The sequence below is a fragment of the Acomys minous genome, assembly GCF_964271855.1.
Source record: "Acomys minous genome assembly, chromosome: 16".
Classification (NCBI taxonomy): domain Eukaryota; kingdom Metazoa; phylum Chordata; class Mammalia; order Rodentia; family Muridae; genus Acomys; species Acomys minous.
In genome coordinates this window covers 66673039-66694151 of record NC_140498.1, presented here as the reverse complement: position 1 = coordinate 66694151, position 21113 = coordinate 66673039, and the positions used below count along the sequence as shown (strand labels likewise).

Sequence of the window (21113 nt, the reverse complement as noted above, 5' to 3'; positions counted from 1 at the left end):
CAGCAGGCGCTAGTTTTGTTTTTATAGTACTGAAGGTTAAACTTGTGGTTTCACGTGCCAAACAAGCTGTCTTAGTGAACACCTCCCTCCCCTCCCCCGCCCTTATCTTCTGTTTTGAGATGGGATCTCACTAGTTGCACAGCCTGCCCATAAACTCAAGAGCTGTAAGCCCAGGCAGCCCCTAAACTGGCCGTTCTCCCCTTCCAGTATCCCAAGTACTTCGAAGGACAGGCCTGCACCATGATGCCCAACTAAATACTAGTTTTGAACTATTATTATTTTTGCATGAAATTCAAGATTTGGACAAACAATCCTTGGTTTTGCTAATTGTTCTAAAATGCAGTGTGAGCGGCTTCATTCATAAGGAGTGCTGAGCGCTGAGGCGAAGGCCAGGCTCCGCCGGAGCGGCTCGTCATCCTCACGAGGAAGATGTGCTTCAGCCAGGTGACATTAGCTGGAGAGCTAGCTCTGCAGCCCTGGGGTTCTTTGAGCCCTCCTGAGTCCTGGGTGTGAGTCTCGGATTAGCATGGAAGGAGAGAAGCCGCCCACAGTGTACCGGGCAGGGGGGGGGGTGGGTGACACGGGACCAGGTTCTTTCTGTCTGCCAAATGTCCAGTGAGTCCATTAAGCATCCCCGTACATTCTAGGCTAGCCTGGGTTTGTGTGCGGCGCACATGAAGCCTGGCATGGTGGCACACACCTGTGATCTCATCAGTAGGGAGGCAGAGGCAGGTGGGTCTCTGGGAATTTGAGGCCAGCCTGGTCTACAGAGTGAGCTTCTGGCCAGCCAAGGAAATGCTAGAGAGGTGTTGTCTCTAATCACATGTATGTGCATGTGCTTGTTGGGCCTGTATGAATGAATGAATGTATGTATGTATGCATGCATGTATGTGCATGCATGTGCATGTGTCAGGCCTATATGCATGTATGTGCCTATGAGTGTTGGGCCTATGTGTATGTCGCATGTGAGTGCTGGGCCTGTATGCATACATTACATTTTGTGCCTGGCGTCCTTAGTGCTTGCAGTAGGATGTCTGATCCCCTCTGCCCTGGGGTTACAGAGCTTGTCAACCACCATGTCATGTTAGTGATCAACCTGGGTCCTCTGCAAAACAAGTGTTCTCAATTCAGCCCCAGTTTCTCTGTTTTTTTAAAGTTCCAGAGGGCATCAGGTGCAGACAGCCCCCTTTTCCATGTTGTAATGGACCCCACCCCACCCCGCTGGTTTTCCACAGTGCTGGGTGTAGCACTCTGCCAGCTGAGCAACATCCTAAGCCCTTGCTTCGAATCTTCCTGACTGTTTTGAGCTATGGTCTCAAGCCTAAGCCAGCCTCAAACTCACGGCCATCCTCCTGCTTTCTGAGTGCTGCATTGCAGGAGGCATAGCCCACCATGCCAGCCTTTCGCCTTCAGTGTGCCACCACCGCTGGCAGCTTCATAAACATTCCTGAAAGCATGCTCTCTGGAGGAGATTCCCTTGCGGGGCTGTGGGTGGGGGATGGGGTGGGGGCTGCTAAAAATGCCGATCCCCAGGGCCAGCCTGGGTGTCGACAGTGAAGCTGTTGGTGTGATCACAGATCCCCAGGGAACGCAGCACACGAGACCTCAGGCCAGAGCTGAGCCTAGCCACAGTGACCTGCCAGGGTGTGGACTCCTGAAATGCTGGGCCCCTCCACCCCCCAGCCGCCCCCCCCCCCCCCCGTTCATGTTCTTGGGTGTGTATGCCACAGCACACATGTTGAGGTCAGAGGCCAGCTCTCACCTTCCACCTTCTGTGGTGGGCTTTAGGAACTGAACTTTTGTTTGCTCAGCAAGCATGTTTACTCGCTGCCATTCGCCAGCCCCATGTGGTTTTCTGGGAAGGGGAGCATGTAGGTCCTGTTGCTGTCTGACACTTGGAAGAGCCAGCTGCCAACCAGTGGGGACAGTGGCTGGGAGCAGTGACCTGTCCCCCCAGAGCCTGGACCCAAAAGGGCTCTTGCTCCTCCTGATCTGAGACTGTTTCGTCATCACTCTTGGGGCATAGGTCCCTCTGGTTTTAGTCTTTCCTGCATCCTTTCATGTTGTGACTCAGCCCTGTGACCCCGTGGTACCATGGCTCCTCTTTCTAGTGTTCTGGCAAAAATGGATTGCCTTTTGTGTGCACGTGTGCTGTCTGCACAAGCGTAAAGGGTGCACATGCACATTTGTGTGCACGCGTGTAGAGACTACAGGTTGACATCAGGTTACCCTCCTTTGTACTCTCCACGCTATTTTTTGAGGCAGGGTCATTGTCACATTGTGAGAATAACTGAAATGAGGCTTAGGCTTACATGTGTGGGAAGGGATGGCTACCCAAAGGTCCGGTGACCAGGGAGGGTCCTCGGTTTCCCCAAAGTTTTCCACAAAATTTAAATTGTGTTTTGTCTTTAGAGACAGTCTCTACAGTCCAGGTCAGCCCTGAACACGCTCTGTAGCCCTGATCCTCCTGCCTCAGCCTTCTGAGTTCCCCTCCTGGAGGACTGACAGGAATGTGCCACTCACTCCTGCCCTCCCTGGGGTGTTCAGCCTGGAGAGTAGGGTGCTCAGGTCACTGCCACCATGGGTGGGGAGTGAACATACCTCCCCTCCACGTCTGAGACGTTCCTCACACATGGGAGGTCATGGAGCATCTCAGGCCAGGAGTCTGTCTTCACCTGTGCAATTATTTCATGTACCCCCGCCCCCAGCTCACTGCCCCCACCTCAGAAGTGAACACTTGGTCCTACAGAGATGGAGAGCAGGCATGGCAAGCGGCTGTGTGGGGAGAGATGTCCTGAGGCTGAAAGGACGTGAAGTGGCATTCTCACTGACAGCTTGGCAGCTCCCTTGTTGGGGGCAGGTTACCGGATTCCTCCTTCAAAGATGGAGGTGAAAGGACGTAGTAGCCAGGCTTTGTGCTAAGGACTGACTGGAGTTCAAGATCTGTCTGGACCGCAGAGATCTTAGTGCCTCAGTCCACTGACGCTGTTCCTGTTCTATTTTATTTTTTCTCTGTGAATGAGTACAGCACAGGCACGTGTGTGGGGATCAGAGGGCAGCGCAGGTGTCAGTCCCTTCCTTCCACTGTGTTTGGTCACCTCTTCGTGCCTGCTGGCCACCGCCCCCCCTTTCTTTCCCCACGGGAGCACTGGAATCACAGACACGCTGCTGTGTCCAGCCTTTGTGTGGGTTCTAGAGATTTGAACTCCGGTTCTTGCATTTTGCCATGCCAGCGCTTTTCCCTCTGAGCCAGCTCCCCAGCTCCAACCAAGGCTGTCATGGTCAAGGCAACTACTGACTCTGGACAGTGTTCTCACCTCCTGACAAAATCCTCCTGTCAGCCCAGCCACTGTCATCCAGTCATGGTGGGCCTCAGTGTTCAGCTTCCAGCCTGCAGGCAAGAACTTTGCTATAGTTTACTGGCCACATCACTGGTCATTTAAGTCTCCCCATTGAGTGACTAGTGCTAGAGTGGAGTTCCTATTTACTCCCAAGAAGCCACACCCCTCAGCGACCAGGGCCAATCCCCAACCCTTTTCTGTCCCCTTTACAGTGTGTGTGTGTGTGTGTGTGTGTGTGTGTGTGTGTGTGTGTGTACACGCACGCATCTATCCATCCTCTTGTGCTATAACATACAGAAGTCAGAGGATGGAGGACCACTTACAGGAGTTGGTTCTCCCTTAATCATGTGGGTCAGGCTTGAGAGAAAGCATTCTTTTTGGTTTGTTTGTTTGTTTGTTTGTTTTTACCATGTGAGCTATATTGAAGGCCCCAGGCAAGAATGTTTGTGAGACTCCTCAGCTGGGAATAGTGGTATAAGCCTGTAAGCCCAGTAGAGAAGAGGCTGAGGCAGGTGGATTGTTGCAAGTCAAAACCAGCCTCAACTACAAGAGAGACCCTGCTTTTAAAAACAAACAAACAAATAAATAAATGAGAAGCAAATAAAAAAATCCAAAACGGCAAGATTTTCCCGTAGGTGGGTGCTGGCTTGAGAGTCAGCCTCCATGGTGGAGTCCATGATGGGCAGGGTTTCCCAGCTGATAGACATCCTGACCTCAGCAGGGTGGGCTTAGAATTGTGAATGGAAGGTCAAGACCATGTGTAGCGCCATCTTGAAGATAATTTAATTGCAAACAGTTTCCCCAAACTCCAAGCTAAGAGCCAGGGATGGTGGCTCATGTCTGTAAATCACAGCTACTTGGAAGACTGCCACAGGAGGATTGCCGGTACAAGCCAGTTTTTCGTAGCAAGACCTTGTCTCAAAAAACAAAAACAAAAACAAACAAACAAAAAAAACCAACCCAAACAAAATGTGTGTGTGTGTGTGTGTGTGTGTGTGTGTGTGTGTGTATGTGTGTAGGATGGGTGTGACAGAACACACCTGTAATCCTAGCACTCAGAAGCCTAAAGCAGGAGGACAAGAAGTTGGAAGTCAGCCTGGGCTATGAATAAACACCAGAGACTTAAGAATGTAGCCGCCAAGGCCCCTGAACCTAAGAGAGGCGTGATGGAAGATACTGTGGGTGCCCTGGGGAGACAGCTCTGCCAATCCAAGGGGCGGCCTGGAACTTTTCTCACCCGCTCCTGCTGACAGGGCGGCTGCCTTGGGTTGAATTTTGAAGAGTGAGTCAGGAGCTGTCCCAGCAGGTAACCTGAAGATGACTATCAGGGAACAACGTTGCCGCTGCAGTAGGGTGTGGTGCCGCAGAGGACCTCAGCCCAGGTTGGCCAAGATCCTGAAGAAAAGAGTCGCCCCACCCCTCCCTCCCTCCCTCCCTCCCACGGTGCTGGGGATCCAATCAGATGTTTCTAATGGGCATACGTGATCCCCAGCAGCATGGAGGGAGGAGGGAATTCATCTTGGGTTTTGATTTGCTTGGCAGTAGTAGAGGTAGAAGCCGGGGCCTGCATGTACATGCTGTGCCTCAGCGGAGGACTCTGGGCAAGGCTTCTAGCACTCAGCTGTACCTCTACCTCTTGGAATTGTGGTTGTTGGGACCAGAGAGGTGACTCAGAGGCTAAAGCACATGTGCTGGTCTTCAAGAGGCCGTCAGCTCAATTCCCAGAACCCCCATCAGGCAGCTCAAACCTCCCATGACTCTCCAGATGTAGGCTGGAGTTCTTCAGCCCGAGCTCAGCCAAGCCCAGGGCCACAGGTTTATTCTTTTTTAGGGGGGAGGGGGTGGTGGTTTGGCTTTTCGAGACAGGGTCTTTCTGTGTTAGCCTTGGCTGTCCTGGACTTGCTTTGTAGACGAGGCTGGCCTTGAACTCACAGTGATCCGCCTGCCTCTGCCTCCCGAGGGCTGGGATTAAAGGCGTGAGCCACCACGCCCAGCTTCACAGGCTTATTCTTTTCACACCCCCACCATACTCTGGAAGATCCCTGTCAGCTGTGACCACAGGCATAGGCCGTGGCCACACACTCTGTCTGGTCGCCATGATGATTCTAAAGTAACAGGCTTGCCCACCAGAGTGAGGGGTAGCATGTTGTCTTTCCTGTTCCCTGTGGGCTGAGAGGGAGGAAGAGACACGTGGCAAAGAACTGGAGGAGATTTGTTACCGTGACAACCATCCTGCATAGCATGGGGTTGACCAGGTGCGTCACATGCATCCACACATGCACGCGTGCACCACGTGCTCCCTGTTCATCCAGTATAGGCCGTCTCATGTCACTCTCAGCCAGCACAGCTTACTGGGTGGCAGGCCCCACCAGTTTGGACACACCCAGCCACCATCAGACACGTGCTAGATGGCTGGCCAAAGCTTACAGGCATGCAGAGCTGACTCAGGGCACAGACGAGAAGGCATCTTAGCAAAATGCCGGGTGAACTCTCCAAGTAGAAATACTGACGGAGGGGCTGGGGTGGACAGCTAGGTGGGTAAGTGCTGGGTGCCTAAGCACAAGGATCTGACTTGGAGCCTCAGAACAAAACAAACAAACAAACAACAACCCAAACAACAACAAACAAAAACAAACCAAGGCAACCCCACCACTGGAGAGCTCACTGGCAGCCAGTGGAGCCTATAAAGCAAGCCTAGATCCCCTGAAATAAGGTGGGGAGCACCCGGAGGATGGCACCCAAGGTTGATGTCTGCCCGCCCCATACACACAACTGCCCCCAGGTGTGGAGAAGTGTTACTGGGCTGGGAGACTCTGAATAAAGTAGCCGTGACAGCGGGTATGTTCCGGAGCTAGATTTTGGTGTGTATCCCAGGCTGTCCTGAACTCATTCTGTGGTTTATGTCGGCCTCAGATTCTTTCATCTTTTTTTCAAGTTGTGTATATTTGCTTCCTATGTGTGAGAGCACAGAGACATGCGGGTCCTGAGCTTCCCGGCCAGCCAGTCTAGCTCAAGTGGCGAGCTCCAGACTCAGCAAGAATTCCTCTAAGATTCAGGTGCAAGGTGACTGGGGAAGACACTCAACATCACACACACACACACACACACACACACACACACACACACACACACACACACACAGAGTTAGATAAGGTATATTTTGCAAGTAGTGCCCATTTCTTAGAGAAATGCATGTGGATCAGACTAGTTTGTTTGTCTATCTGTAACTCACTATACATGCCTAACTCTAGGCTTGCAAGTCTCAAGTTTAGGGAAAAGCCAGTCAGAGAACACACACACACACATACACACACACCCACACACACACACACACACACACACACACACACACACCGACTAACTGTCTGCAGAACATCACTCCCCCCACCTTTGTGTGGTGGTCTTTGTTTATACCTTGAAAAAATCTGCCTTTAAATCTCAGCATAAGGTGCACGAGGTGGCACATGCCTGTCAGCTCAGGAGGAGGAAGGGCCAATCCGAACTGCGTGCTGAGGCCCTGCCTTCTTCTCCTGAGGAGTGAGTAGACGGATGCGGGAGAGTGGACGGGAGAGTGGAGGGGGTGAAGTCTGTGCTCGGCGCAGCCGGGTCCTTCAGCTATGTTTTGCTGGATAAGTAAATGAGTGCGTGAGTGAATGGGATTGTGCGCAAATGGTCGGGGTCCATTTAGCTGTTTGCCCCTGTGGTCAGGATCCACAGTCATTGTCACCGCTGCTGCCCTGGTGCATGGAGGCCTCGTGGGTGCGTCCTCGTGGCACCTGTCTGCGTATATTTATAGCTCCTGTTCACAGGCCAAGCACAGCAGGGGCCAGAGTAACCCCGTGTTTGTGTTTCCAGGGGTCCCATCCTGACCCAGACACGAGCCCCCTGCGGCTCGTGCTGCTCCTGGGAGGACTAAAGCCCCTGTTCCCAGTGACCTTGTGCCTGACCAGCCACTGTTCTCCCTTCACAGATGCACCTTCCGGTTCCCGAGCACGGCCATCAAGATCCAGTTCACATCCCTGTACCATAAGGAGGAGGCCCCAGCGTCCCCCCTGCGGCCACTCTACCCACAGATCTCCCCACTGAAGATCCACATTCCGGAGCCGGACCTCCGGAGCCTCGTCAGCCCCATCCCTTCCCCGACCGGCACCATCAGGTGAGCGTCCTCCCCAGCTCCTCTGAGTGCACCAGGGGCCTCGAGACAGAGCTAGACCCTGGGAGATGTTCCTGCATGGGGGAGACCACCCTCCAGTCACCACCTCTCCAGGTTGCAGATTTATGACTCAGGGCCTCCTAAAGCAAATAGGAGAATGGGTGTGTGGCCCAGTCCCGTTACCCCAGCACTCCAAAGGCTGAGGCAGGAGGGCCTTCGGTGCTCCGCCAGCCAGGGTCACATGGGCATCCAAGGACATCCCTGCCCCTTAGTGAGAGAGGCTTTGTCTCAAGAGCAAACAGGCTGGGATGTAGCTCCGTCTGTAGAGTGCTAGTGTGGGTCCTGGCTTCCGTTCCCAGTATGTCATAAACGGGGCATAGCAGTGTATGCTTATGATCCTGGAGGCGGGTGGGGGAGGGGGAAAGAGAAGGTCATGAGTTCAAAGTCAGCCTAGGCTATATGAAACCCTGTCTCAAAATAGAGAGGGGAGGGGGATTCGGATTCTGACAGGTGGTTTTCGGGGAAGCCGACTTCCCTTTCGCCGCCTGTCATGTTTCTGATGTTTGTGAAGTGCCGTGCCACCCGCCAGGTGCTAGGATCATGGTGGCCCTGAGCCCTGTGGCTTCCAGTCCTGCTCATGGCACATGGCACAGGCCAGCCCTGTAGAGATAGCAGACTGTGGCCCATACTGTTGTGATAGTGGCATAGTTGTGCCATGCTCCTTGGGGGCAGGACTCTCCAGTGGACCCAGAGTTGTGCTGTCCCCCAGCCCTGGCCTGGGTCACTCCTGTGGGCACCCTCACTCAGTTCCCCAAAGTTATACCTCCTACTTCTCCAAGGTGATGCTTGATGCTAGCTTTTATTTTTAAAAAAATTTTGCCCAGTGCCAGGAGTCAAACCCAGACTTCTACACAAACTAGGTGTGCTGGTTGGCTTTGTGTCAATAGAGTGAGTGGTTCTGTGTTCCAGAGGTGGCCAAGATGGTACTTGGTGCTGGCAGCCAAACTTGGTAGTGTAAGAGTCACCAGGTGGTACTGGTTTTGAAGGCATGAAGGGGTCATGGCGAGCAGCTGAGGCTTGGCACTGTGAGAGGCCATTGGTGAAGGCACAGCCTCAGTGGCAGTTGAAGGCGCGGGACTGAAGGAGCCATGCAGAGAAGTTGAGGCTTGGCACCAGGAAGAGAGCCTATGATGGGCTGTTGATGCCCATGTAGCCCAGTTGTAGCTGAAGACACCAGCAGTTTTGGAGATGCCAGTTCTATGGGACGACCACCAAGCACAGCAGCGGTGGAGTGGAACCAGCCAGAGCCCAGAGGACAAGCTGTGTGTGCTGCAGAGGGCGGAGCTGGAGAACTGTCCAGACTCATTGGAGGAGCCCAGAAGGTCCTGAGAAGGTCCCCAGACGCCAGACATTGAGTTATTTATACTGTTGGAGTTTGGTTTTCTTTGCCGCTTCTTCCCTCCTGGAGAAGATACTTAATTTCATTTTGAATTTTACTGAAGCCCACATCTGAAAGACCTTTAACTTTTAAAAGAGATTGTGGGTTTTTAGAGAGATGGGATATTTTAAAGAGACTAGAGTTTTAATGTGCTTGGATTTGTAAAGACTGTGGGACTTTTCAAGTTATTTATGTTTTCAGTGAGAGATCTTGGGGCTGAATAGGAAGGGAAGGGCTGTGGCTTAACAGTGATGTGTTTGTGTTAGGTTGACAAGGGGTCGGCTGTTCTGACTCGTTTTGTGTCAACTTGATCCAAGCTAGAGTCCAGCCTCTAGGGCATTTTCTCAGGTAGTGATGAAGGGGGCGGGGAAGGCCCATTATGGGCGGTGCCATTCCTGGCCTGGTGGTCCTGGGTTCTATAGGAAAGCAGGCTGAGCAAGCCATGGGGAGCAAGTCAGTAAGCAGCACCCCTCCATGGCCTCTGCATCAGCTCCTGCCTCCAGGTTCCTGTCCTGCCTGAATTCCTGTCCTGACTTCCTTCAATAACAAACAGCAATCTGGAAGTGTAAGCCAAGTTAACCCTTTTTGCCCCAACTTGCTTTTGGGTCATGAAGTTTCGTAGCAGCAATAGTAACCCTAACTAAGACACTAAGACACTTTTGCTGTGATGAGACACCACGACCAAAGCAACTTATAAAGAAAGTTACTTAATTAGAGGCTGCTTACAGTCTCAGAGGGTGAGTCCGTGACCATCATGGTGGGCGACATGGTGGCAGGCAGGCAGGTATAGTACTGGGGCAGTAGCCAGAAGCATAGGCAGAGGTCAGGGACGATGACTGAGCCTTACACGGGCTTTGAAACCTAGTGACATCCTAGTCTTTCCTAAAGATTCCACCAGCTGTGAGCCAAGCACTCAGATACTCGGACCTATCCATGGGGCTGTTCTTACTCAAACCATCACCCCGCAGAAGGGCACTGCCACTAGACCACACCCCAGCCCATCATTCTAGGCAGCTGCCCCTGTGCCACACCCCTGGCCCTTAGTTATTTGACATGGAAGTTTCTGGATGCCCAGGCTGGCCTGGAACTCTTGACCCTCCTGCCTTGGTCACCAGCTGCGATCACAGGTGTGCAGCACCATACCTAGCTGGGGTTCACTCCTTCTTTTAAGTTAATGAATAAGGGAGATTTTTGATTCTGGGGGCGGGGGTCACATCTGAGGATGCCCTTCCTACTGGTGGAACCCTGAGGTGGTTAAAAAATAAATGTGAGTGCGCACAGTGGAGGGGGGCGGGTATCATGGGCTTTAACCCTTGGTTTACCCCTGTGAGCTTATTTTGTTTCCCACCATGAACTGTATGTGCATGGGTCCCTTGTCTGGAGTAGGTGTCTGTCCTCTTTCCTGACACCAGCCAGAAGCACAGCCTGGGAGCTCGCAAGCCCAGAACAGTCCTGGCCGTGTGGACGATGGCTTATGTCGTTGGGTGGGTCACATCATAGCAGCTCCCACAGCAATGGCAGAGCCCTGGGGAAGGTGGGGTAAGAGTTGACAGCCCTCCTGTGCCCAGCACCCACCTGTGCCCTTCAGCCATGTCACTTCATGAGTGATACACCCCCACCCCCACTCCCGCCGAGTTTCAGGATGGGAGTAGCCCTGTCCCTAACACCCACATTCCATGTTCACGGTCCGTCATTGTCCGTGTAGGGAGGCTGCATGTGTAACTTGTTTTGATATTGTTTCATTTTCTTCAATTATATTGATCTATGTGTGTGTTTGTTGGGAGTCTTCCCTCCCCCTTCCACCCCCCCCCCCCATGTGGATCCCAGGGATGAGTCAGCCAGGCGGGCAGGCTCCATGCGGGCAGGCACCTTTACCCTCCAAGTCAGCTGAGCCCCTGATTCGGTTTTGGAGACAGGTCTCACAGTGTAGCGAGGCTAGTCCAGAACTCAAAATGTAACCCAGGCTGGCCTGAAACACACAGTAACCCTCCCGCCTCAGTCTCCCAAGTGCTGGGTTTGCAGGTGCAAATGCAGGGGAGTGATTCGGTCGCTGTGAGACACTGATGGTACCTCATAAAGTCCCTCTAGTCCAGTGGCTTCTGTCGTGTCCCCCATCCCCAGCATCATGGCCCACGAACAGTTAAGGAAAGTGCAGCCTTTATTTAGATGGGAAATCAAAGATGCTTAGATGAGGAACAAGTGGGGCAACCTCGAAACCATGATGCTAGGAAGAGCTTATGTTCCAGGCCAGCCTGGGCTACCAAGTTGGACCCGAACTAGCCTGGACAACTTAGTGGTACCTTGGCCTGTAATAAAAGGAGGATTAGGATGAGTTCAGTGGCACAGCACTTACTTACTTAGTCTGGAAAGGACTCTGGGCTTAGCCGGGCTGTATGGCACACACCTGAAATCCCGGCACTCAGAAGCAGGAGCCAACCTGGTCTACATAATGTGTTGTCGACACACCAGGCCTACATAGTCAGACCTCATCTCAGAGGCTCTGGGTTCAGTATCTGGTACTAGGATACATGATTGTGACGTTGAATAGGGTTTTTTGTTTTGTTTTGTTTTGTTTTTTGTTTTTTGTTTTTTGTTTTTTGAGACAGGATCTCTCTGTGCTAGCCTTGGCTGTCCTGGACTTGCTTTGTAGACCAGGCTGGCCTCGAACTCACAGCGATCCGCCCACCTCTCCCTCCCGAGTGCTGGGATTAAAGGCGTGCGCTACCACGCCCGACTTGGTTTTTGTTTTGTTTTTTTAATTATTTATTTAGTTCATTTTATTCTATGTGCATTGGTCTGAAGGTGTCAGAATCCATAGAACTGAAGTTAAGACAGTTGGGTGCTGTCATGTGGGTGCTGGGAATTGAACATGGGTCTTAGGAAAAGCAGACAGTGCTCTTAACCGCTGAGCCATCTGACCAGCCCCCTATTTGTTTTTGAGACAGGATCTCCCTGTGTAGCCCTGGCTGGCCTGGAATTCACTACATAGACCAGGCTGGCTCCGATCCTCCTGTGTCTGTCTCCCCAGTGCTGGCTTCCTAGAGCATTTTTTTCATTAACAGTCCAGATAAAAACAGTAGTGAGGGGCTGGGGGCATGCGCGGCTGGGTCAGTAGTGTGTTTGTCTAGCCAAGAACCCCTGGGTTTGAATCCCCAGTATTGCCCAACACCAGGTGCAGTGATGCCAGCCAGTCAGCGCTGGGGACGTTGAGGCCGGAGGATCAAAAGCTGTGTGTCCTCCCCTCTCCATGGAGAGCTTGGCCCAGCGTGGGCTCATGAGGCACTGGCTCAAAAACAGAACAGCAGCCAGCTGGTCAAGACACTGGGCGAAGGTTGGGGTGCCGAAGGCGCTTTGTTTGGTCAGGTGGGACAGTGGCTGTAACGACCTCTCTGCCGAATGGCTGATGCTTTGGTGTCCCCAAGGCTTCCTTGGAGTCTAGTCTACCACATTCCTGATGCTGCCAGGAGGGGCCAGGCCCTTGTCTCCTCAGAGTTCCCTAGGGGGTCCGTGGTCACTTGGGTTCTTGGTCACCTGTTGATGAGATGGTGGCTTGGGACCTGCTCTAGACTCCCTAGGTCTTTAAGTGTCATAACAAAAGATCTCTGTTGACATCCGTTTATCTCCTCACTGTGGAATTCCATTGAGCTTTTGTAAAGCTCGTAGGTCTGAGGTTTCCTGCCTGCCAAGACTTTCTCAGTTTGAGTTTCTGTGTAGGGGTGGAGCCCACATGTTTACAAACACGCCCTGCCCTTCCTCTCCTAGGCTGCGGGAGCCAGGGCGGGGCAGGCTTGGGGAAAGGGCTTGACTTCCCAGCCCTGTGGTGGGCCCCGCCCTGAGCAGTCAGCTTGCCTAATTTGGTGAGCTTTGCTAGCGGGTCCCTATTGGCCAACTTGGGTACCGAGGCCAGGGGACCTCCCAGCTGGGGCTCCTCCTTCCCCAGCAGGTTCTGAGGCTTGGTACCTGCCCCGCGTCCCCTGGCCTCCACTCCACCCCCACCAGGCCCTGCCTCTGCTGTGCTGACCGGCCTGGGTGGCTCCGTGTTTCCCAGGGCCAGTTGCTCCACTTGCGGTTTTGAGTTATGTGTACGTTGGGGTTTTTTTTGGGGGGTAAGGGGGTAGGGAATGGGGGGCCCCTGTCCCAGCCTGCAGGGCTCCGCCCAGCAAATGAATGAGCTCTTTGAGGGAAACCGGAGCTTAGGCAGTGTTTTGACCTTTCTCTGAAGAGCAGTGGTGCAGGAAAGCCAGGAGCTGGCTAATCATTTGCCGACTACGTTACTCAGACCAAACCAGGTTCCTTGCGGCTACACTTAAGCAAGCTGCTACAGCCAGCAGCTGTGAAAGCAGCCTGTGGATCCCCACCCCACTCACCCCACCCCCCACCCCACCCCCGGCATAGTGCGCTTGGGCAGGCTGAGGCAGGAGGATTGCAAACTTGAGGCCAGTCTGGGCTGTATATAGTGAACTCTTTGCCTCAAGCAAACAGAAAGGTCTGGGGAGGTGGCTCCATGGGGAAAGGATTGCTGTGGGGCCCCCTGGGGGGCTCAGGGTTCAGGGACAGACCCTGCCTCAAAGATTAAGATGGAAAGGCTGGTGAGAGGGCTCAGTGGGTAAAGGTGCTTGCCGCCACGCCTGAAGACCTGAGTTCGAGTCCCAGGATCCACGTGGCCCCAAGGAGGAAGCTGAGTCCTATCTTCCACACCCATGTTGTGCAGTGCTGTGCCCTCCCCCTACATCTAAACAGCAAAGGCTAGGAGTAGTGACCGGAAAGAAGGAAATCAGACTGCATCCGTGTCCTGACCCCTCTCATCACGTATCTTCAGCACAATGTGTACTTCATTGCTGGCTAGCTCCTGTCTCTTGTATCCAGTCTGCATCAGAAGTCTGGTGCCCCACCCTGCCCCACCCCGCCCCCAGACTTAGTTTCACTTACTTGTGGTTTCAGTTACTCACAGTCAAAAATATCAAGTGGAAAATTGCAGAAAATGAACAACTTACACATTTTCAATGGAGCGCAGCTCTGAGTAGCTCCGCCCCTACATGTGACCCTCTGCCCAGAACACTGGTGATGGCTTGATTGCCAGATCTGCACCAGGGGCTGCGCATGCAGCTTGGTGGTAGAGCACTTAACCTGGCATGCCCAAGGCCTTAGGGTCCAGCAGTACTGGGGGGAAGAAGAAATCAAACAATCTGTTTTGCTTAACAAAAAGCAACAAAAATAATGCTGAAAATTCAGGTGCGCCCAAGCCCAGCAGCAATCTCTGCTGGTGAATGACAAGGTGGCACTTTATCAGGGGTGTGTATGAATGTAGGAAGCAACAGTGGGTCTAGGGCTCGGTGCCGTCTGTGCATGTGCGCCCTGGAAAAGGAGCCAGCCTCCTGGATGCTTGTCTTCCTGGCAAACTTTGGTTCCTCCTTCAGGGCGTTTAACCTTCCCGTGTTTCCATTAGAACTTCAAAACGGCTTTGAGTGTTCAGTCTGGACATTTATAGACTCTGAGGTCTGCTGTGTCCTGTTCCCATGTGTACCTACAAGCCCCACCTTGTTCCTTTTCCGTCTGAAAATGTGTTGGTTGCTGCCCCCCCCCCCCAGAGGGCTCAGGTCCTCCGTGTCCCTTTGGCTTTTCCCTATTGTCTGCATCTCCTCTGGGACCATCTAGGGTACTGTGACATTGAGTTTGGGCTCAGGCGTATGGGGACCACCCCGGTTCTCCTGGGATCACACCCCAGTTCTCCTGGGATCACAGTGGGTACATCTGAGGTATGCCTGTGTGGCATCTCCTGGGCTGTGTCCAGTAAGCCTGCTGTATATTTCCGTGTGGTCACTTGGGGGCACAGTGTGTGCACTGGACAGCCCTCCCTCCCTCCTTCCCCAGATCTCTCACTGGTGGGGTGCCTTTGCAGGACACAGAACTGGCCCAGCGGAGGCCAGAGGGGCTGGATCCAGCATGAGACCCCACAGAACTATGGGGTGATTGCTCCCCTATCCTGTCTTACGTCTGGCTAAAAGTACCTAATACTGGGCTGGGTAGATTTGGGTGAGGTGAGGACCTGAGTTTGGATCTTGAGCGCCCATGTGAAGATAGATGCCATATGGGCCAGCTAGCCTAGCACCAGTACCCAAGGTCATCCTCCACACATGCACTGTGGCATGTACATACCTGCGCTCATGCACATGCATGCACACACGTGAACAGTTTTCGAGACAGGGTTTCTCTGTGTAGCCTTGGCTGTCCTAGACTCACATTGTAGACCAGGCTGGCCTCAAACTCACAGTGATCCTCTTGCCTCTGCCTCCCGAGTGCTGGGATTAAAGGCGTGCGCCACCACCACCACCACCACCGCCCGGCAAACACATTCTTTTTTAACATGTGTTTATTGGTGTGTGCACATGTGTGTTGGAGTTGGTTCTCTCGTTCTACCATGCAGGTTTGGGACATTGAACTTGGGTTGTCAGGTTTGCCTGCAAGCACCTTTATCCATGGAGCCGTCTCACCTGCACAGAGCGCAAACGGTCTTGAAGACAAGACTAAGACGTTTGCCTCTGAAAATGTTCCTTCCCCGTCCTCTCGTTTCCTTCAGACTCAGCAGTAAACGGTGATGTTGTGCCATTCTCACCGTGGAGGGTCTCCCCCAGGACCCCCCTCTTCTCACCACATTGCCTGCCCTTTGCCAGCACTCTCTGAGTCATGGGTGGGGGTGACTGCCCTTTCTGTGGTTTTAGCTCATATTTGGACTTCCTACAGGGACATTCAGATTCCCTTTTCCTCTCTCACCCCAATAAAATTACATCATCCCTGGTTCAGCTCCTGTCAGCGTGGTCGTATTGTATCTGTGTCATAACTATAGGCCAGCCATTTCCTTCCTTGTACTCAGCCTCGCTTCCCCCGTCTTACGGTCTGTAATTCCTCTTTTCTGTTCTGTTCAGCACGCTCTGTCCTGCACCCGTCTCGGTAGGCTGCTGCCTCCCTGAGCCTGGACCTGGCTCTCAGCCCTCCTGACCCACGAATGGTCATCCCAGACTTCTCAGGAGGAAAGGGTACCTTACTGGACTCGGCTGGCTTTGTCTTTCCTGATTTCCTGCTTTGTTTTTTATTAAAGGAACATTCTTCATTTACTTCCTGAAAAAGGATCCAGGGAGACCTTTAGGAAAAGACTCAGTCCCTTCTTTAAAAACCCGTGTTGAACGCAGGGTTTAGCGCACATTAGACAAGCACCTTCTGTAGGCTGGGCTCGAACTCGCGCTGTAGTCTAGTAGGCCTTTAGCTTTATTTTCTTGACTTCCTGAGTGGCTGGGATGACAGGCCTGTCCCCAAACCTCTGTGTATGGTGTGTGTGTGTGTCTGTCTGTCTGTCTGTCTGTCTGTGTGTAGTTTCATATATACATGTGTGTGGGGATCAGAGTTCAACCTTAATTACCATTCCTCTGGTGCCCATGGTGACTCTCCCTGGCCGAGAACTCACCAGTTACCCTGGGCTGGCTGGCAGGGAGTCCCAGGGATCCTCCTGTCTCTACCGCCCCAGAGCTGGGATTACAAGTGCGAGCCCTCACCTCCCGCTTTTTGATATAGATCCCCCTACTTACGTGACCAGCGCTTTTCCAGCTGTGTCACCTTGCCAGCCCTGGCAGTTCTTACAGACTCTAACAACAGCCCCCGCAGTTCTGACAGTACTGTTCCCCTGAACCCAGCAATTCTAGGCTCTCCACTCTGGCTGTGGGGCTGGCACTGGAAGGAGGTGACCGGAGGGTCCCTGCTACCCAGCATTGTCAGGTGTTGACTTGAGGGTGTCAGGAGGAACAGCAGTGGGCCCAGATTATCTTGAGCAGGGCTTGGGGTGGCATAGGGTGCTCCATCAGATTTGTTTCCTCAGCTTGAAATCTGCTCACAGTAACAGGCAGAAGTGTGCGGGGGGGGGGGGGAAGGGGGGGATGAGAGGATCAGGGGTTCAAGGGCTCCTTCAGCTGCACAGCAAGTTCAAGGCCAGCCAAAGAAATAAAGGAAGGCAGTGGCTTCGGCAGCACACTTGCTAAAAGTGGAACAACACAGAGAAGATTATAAAGGAAAGAAAGAAAAGAGAAATAAAGTAAATACACATGACCGTGCCCCCGCAGGCTGCCTGTACCTGTTGGGAGCCCTGGACCTCTGCACCAGGCAGGGGCACTTCTTGGCACATCTGGGGGGAAGTCCAGAGAAACAACTTGCAAGCCCAGCTCCAGGGTGTGGCCCAGGCTGTCACAGAGCCAGCAGGAGATTATCAAGGTTGCTGCTGGAACAGGCCAGGGCCAGGCCAGTCCCCAGGAGCAGACTGATGCACAGAGCCTTCAAGCTTTCTCCCTGACTCCAGAGTGTGCACACCACCAGGCTGGCAATGTGTCTTATGTATTTGATGTCACTTGTCAGTGTGTGTGTGTGTGTGTGTGTATGAGTGTGTGTGTGTATTGTGAGTGTGTATGTGTGTGTATATATACAGGCATAAGTTTCTTCATGTCTGCTCCCAGATCCAACCCCTCGATTCAGACTCCATCACACCCTCCATGCCCGTCCTCCACCAAGTCCTGGCTTTCTTCCTCCAAGATGGGGAGCCAGACACAGGCAGACTCCTCCACAGGGAGGAATGTCCCCCTGTCTGGGAGCAGAGAGCGCCTTCTGAACCTGAGGTGTGTGTCCTTCACTGCAGGGAGGTGAGAGCTTGCAGGCTCCTTCAGGGCTTTGCTTTGTTTCTGTGAGGACAGCGTTTAAGGGTGGGTTTCTTTTGGTTTGGTTTGGTTTGGTTTCTTTTGGTTTGGTTTGGTTTGGTTTGAAAGGCAGACTGTTGCTGCAGTAGGCTGGTCTGCAGCTCTCTACCCCTCTTTGCTTCTGGCACGCCTCTTGTAAATTTCTCTTTCCCGGATAGCTTTTCCAAGTCCCTATAAATGTTCTCAGAGGCTACAAAGTCTGGGAATCACCTGACTCCCAGTGGACACAGTGGGTTGATTTAGGGCCCTGAGACCTGAGCTGCAGGAGCAGCGCTGGCCCTGTCTCAGGCGCAGCTCTCTCCTCGCAGCCTGCTTACAAGGTTCAGTGGGCTGTCCTGAGGGCTGCTCTGAGGTTGGGAAAAGATGAGCGATCAGAAGCACGGCTGCCCTGGGTGGGGGCGGGGAGGGCAGGGATGGGAAACTGCCATCACTGGCTGCCAGGCTGAGGCCACATGGGGATCACTCACTGGCAGGAGGCAGGCTGAAGAGGCTGAGGTTGCTTTCTCAGGGCACGCGCGCGCGCGCACACACACACACACACACACACACACACACACACACACACACACACACACACCCGAGCCCAGAGTCTCACGTGCCAGGAAAGCACTCTAGCCCTGAGCCACACCCCAGCCCCTCACTACCACTAAGCTACATTCTTAGACAGTTCTGATTTTTTTTTTTTTTAGGCAGGGGATGGGAGACTGGGTCTCACTCCGTGTCCCAGGCTGGGCTTGAACTCCTTCTCGTTCTGTATCCCAGACCAACCTTGAGCTTTAAGCCCCCTGCTTCAGCTTCCCCGGCACCTAAAATGACAGGCCTGCAGCCCTCAGGTCTGGCACATGACTCTTCCCATTTCAAGATGGGCTTTGCCAGACCCTATATGCTGCTTCCGTTTAACCATCCTGTAGGCCCCAAAGACGTCAACCCTGGGTTTTACACTTGGGAGCAAAGGTGTGCACTTCCTTCCATGGCTCTGTGTGCCACCCATCACCCTGTGTCCTCAGAGTGGGCAGGGAGACTACACCCAGAACAGACATTCCTGTCACCTCCATGGAAGCTCTCCCTCAGTCCCCTCCACCTATGCTGGGTGTCCATGGCTTGTCACTAGGAGATGTACTGTGTCCCATGGTCACCAGGGAGACTAAATGTCACTTGTCACTTGGGCCAACTCTGAGTAATGGGCCCAGGTCTGAGGCAGGGTGCCATGCACAATGCAGGTGCCACTGCGTGACGAGGCCCCATGCCACATGCCTTTGCTCTAAGTCTGGTTTTGAAACCTGGTTCTTAAAAATCTTTATTTGTTTGGCTGGCTGGCTGGCCTCGAACTCATTACGTACAGCATTCTGTCTTTGAGCTCACGGAGATCTGCCTGCCTCTGCCTCTCAAGTGCCGGATTAAAGGTGCGCTGCGCTACATGCTTTGAAGCCAGGTGTTCGAGTGTGCAGATAATGAAGGACAGCCTCTCGCTGCCTCCCCACCCTGTACTTGGGTTTATATTTTAGACTCAGAATTAAATTCCATCCGGAGTGGTGAGCATGCCTTTGAATCCCCACACAAGGCCACACGGAAAGTTCTAGTCCATCCTGGGTTTCATAAGAAATCCCATCTCAAGGGAAAGAGAATTCAGTTCAAGCCAGACGTGGTGGCTCCTGCCTGTATTTCTAGCACTCAGAAGAATGAGGCAGGAGGATGGTGAGTTCGGGACCAGCCTGAGCTACATCACCAGGCCTCCTCGGAAAAGGAAAAGAGCCCCAGGAAAGTTGCCTTTTGTTTCCCTCCTTTCAGGCCCTCACATGGTTTGCTGATTGAACTTTATGTAGTAACAAGGCCTCAGCTGGTCCCAAGGACTGGCGGGGAGGAGGCAGGGTGCCTGGGGGAGGAGATCTCTACAAGCTCAGAAACTACCACATTTTGAGGTGGTCAGAAGGAGAAGAGAACCTCAAACTAAGTTTTAGGATTATGTGTGCTGTGCACCCCTCCTTCCAACAGAAGGGTCGTGACCCCGGAAGGAATTCGTCCTCCCACCATACCTCAGTGAGCTTTTGCTGGTCCCTTGCTCAGTCCAGAGCAGAAACCAGGAAGAGGGAAATGGACCCCCACCCCCTCCCGCGGCCACCCCCAGGGTCACGTCCCAGGCCTGAGGGCCACTGTCTGTGCAGGTGGAGGCAACAACCCCGGTGAGTTTGGAGAGTCAGGAGACTTTCTTGCAGAAGAGATAGCTCCAAGATGAGGCAGAGGACAGGCATGCTAGAGAGCGGTAACCTGGGTGTCCCCACAGCTGGAGGCAGTGGAAGACAGCGGCGTCCTGACTGACACTCGTCCTTATCCAGCCACGGGTCTGGGTGAGCGTGCTGTCACAGGCTTCTGCAAGGAGGGCAGAGGCGGGGTGCAGGACCCCACACCTTCAGTGTTTGATCACTTTTCCCTCTTTGAAAAGTTTTATTTTTTAACTTTTCATTTTTAAAGATGAATTTATTTACTATGTATACAGTATTCTGCCTGCACACCAGAAGAGGGCGCCAGATCTCATTATAGATGGTTGTGAGCCTGGGAATTGAACTCAGGACCTTTGGAAGAGCAATCAGTGCTCTTAACCTCTGAGCCATCGCTCCAGCCCTTATTTTTTAACTTTTATATTACATTGTATTTGTGTGTGTGTGTGTTTCCATGCCTGCCATGGTGCAGGTGTAGAGTCAGGACAGCTTGTGGGTGTCTATATTCTCCTTCTAACATGTGTGTTCTGAGGACCAAACTAAGGCCAAGCTTAGGAGAAGTGCCTTTACCCACTGAGCCATCTCACGGGCCTCTGTTTTTTTTGTTTGTTTGTTTGTTTTGTTTTGTTTTTTAAGATTTATTTATTTTATTTATTGAATATGAGTGCTTTATCTGCAGAAGAGGGTATCAGATTACATTATAGATGGTTGTGAGCCACCATGTGGTTGCTGGGAATTGAACTCAGGGCCTCTGGAAGAGCAGGTGGCACTCTTAACCACTGAGCCATCTCTCCAGCCCATGGGCCTCTGTTTTAAAGGAAAAAAAAATTTTTTTTCCTTCCTTCCAAGCCAGGGTTTCTCTGTGTAGCCCTTGTTATCCTGCAGCTAGCTCTGTAGACCAAGCTGGTCTCGAACTCACGTGATTCTCCTGCCTCTGCCTCTGAGTGCTGGGATTAAAGGCGTGCACCACATTGCCCTGCTGAGGGAAATCAGTTTTACAACCAGGGCTTTGATCGGAGAAGGAAAGCCTGTCTTCTTACTATTTTAAAGGTTTCTTTTTTTTAATATTGTGGGGTGGGGCTGTGCATGTGAGTGCAGGTGTACACAGAAGCCAGCAGGGGGCATCAGATCCCCTGAAGCTGGAGCTATAGGTAGTTGTGAGCCATCAGACGTGGGTGGGGGGATCCAAAATCCAGTCCTCTGCTAGTGCTGTGTCTGCTCTTAACTGCAGAG

At 52.8% G+C, this 21113-nt stretch overlaps 1 protein-coding gene across 2 annotated transcripts in view; it reads left to right on the top strand.

Moving 5' to 3' along the window:
• Positions 1 to 21113, top strand: part of FOXK1 (forkhead box K1) — a 67782-nt gene that overhangs the window by 34281 nt on the left and 12388 nt on the right. For both annotated transcript variants that reach the window (XM_084763909.1, XM_084763908.1), the window contains exon 2: positions 7312 to 7497. In XM_084763909.1, coding sequence (XP_084620035.1) covers positions 7312 to 7497 — 186 coding nt within the window. The remainder of the gene's footprint in view (positions 1 to 7311; positions 7498 to 21113) is intronic.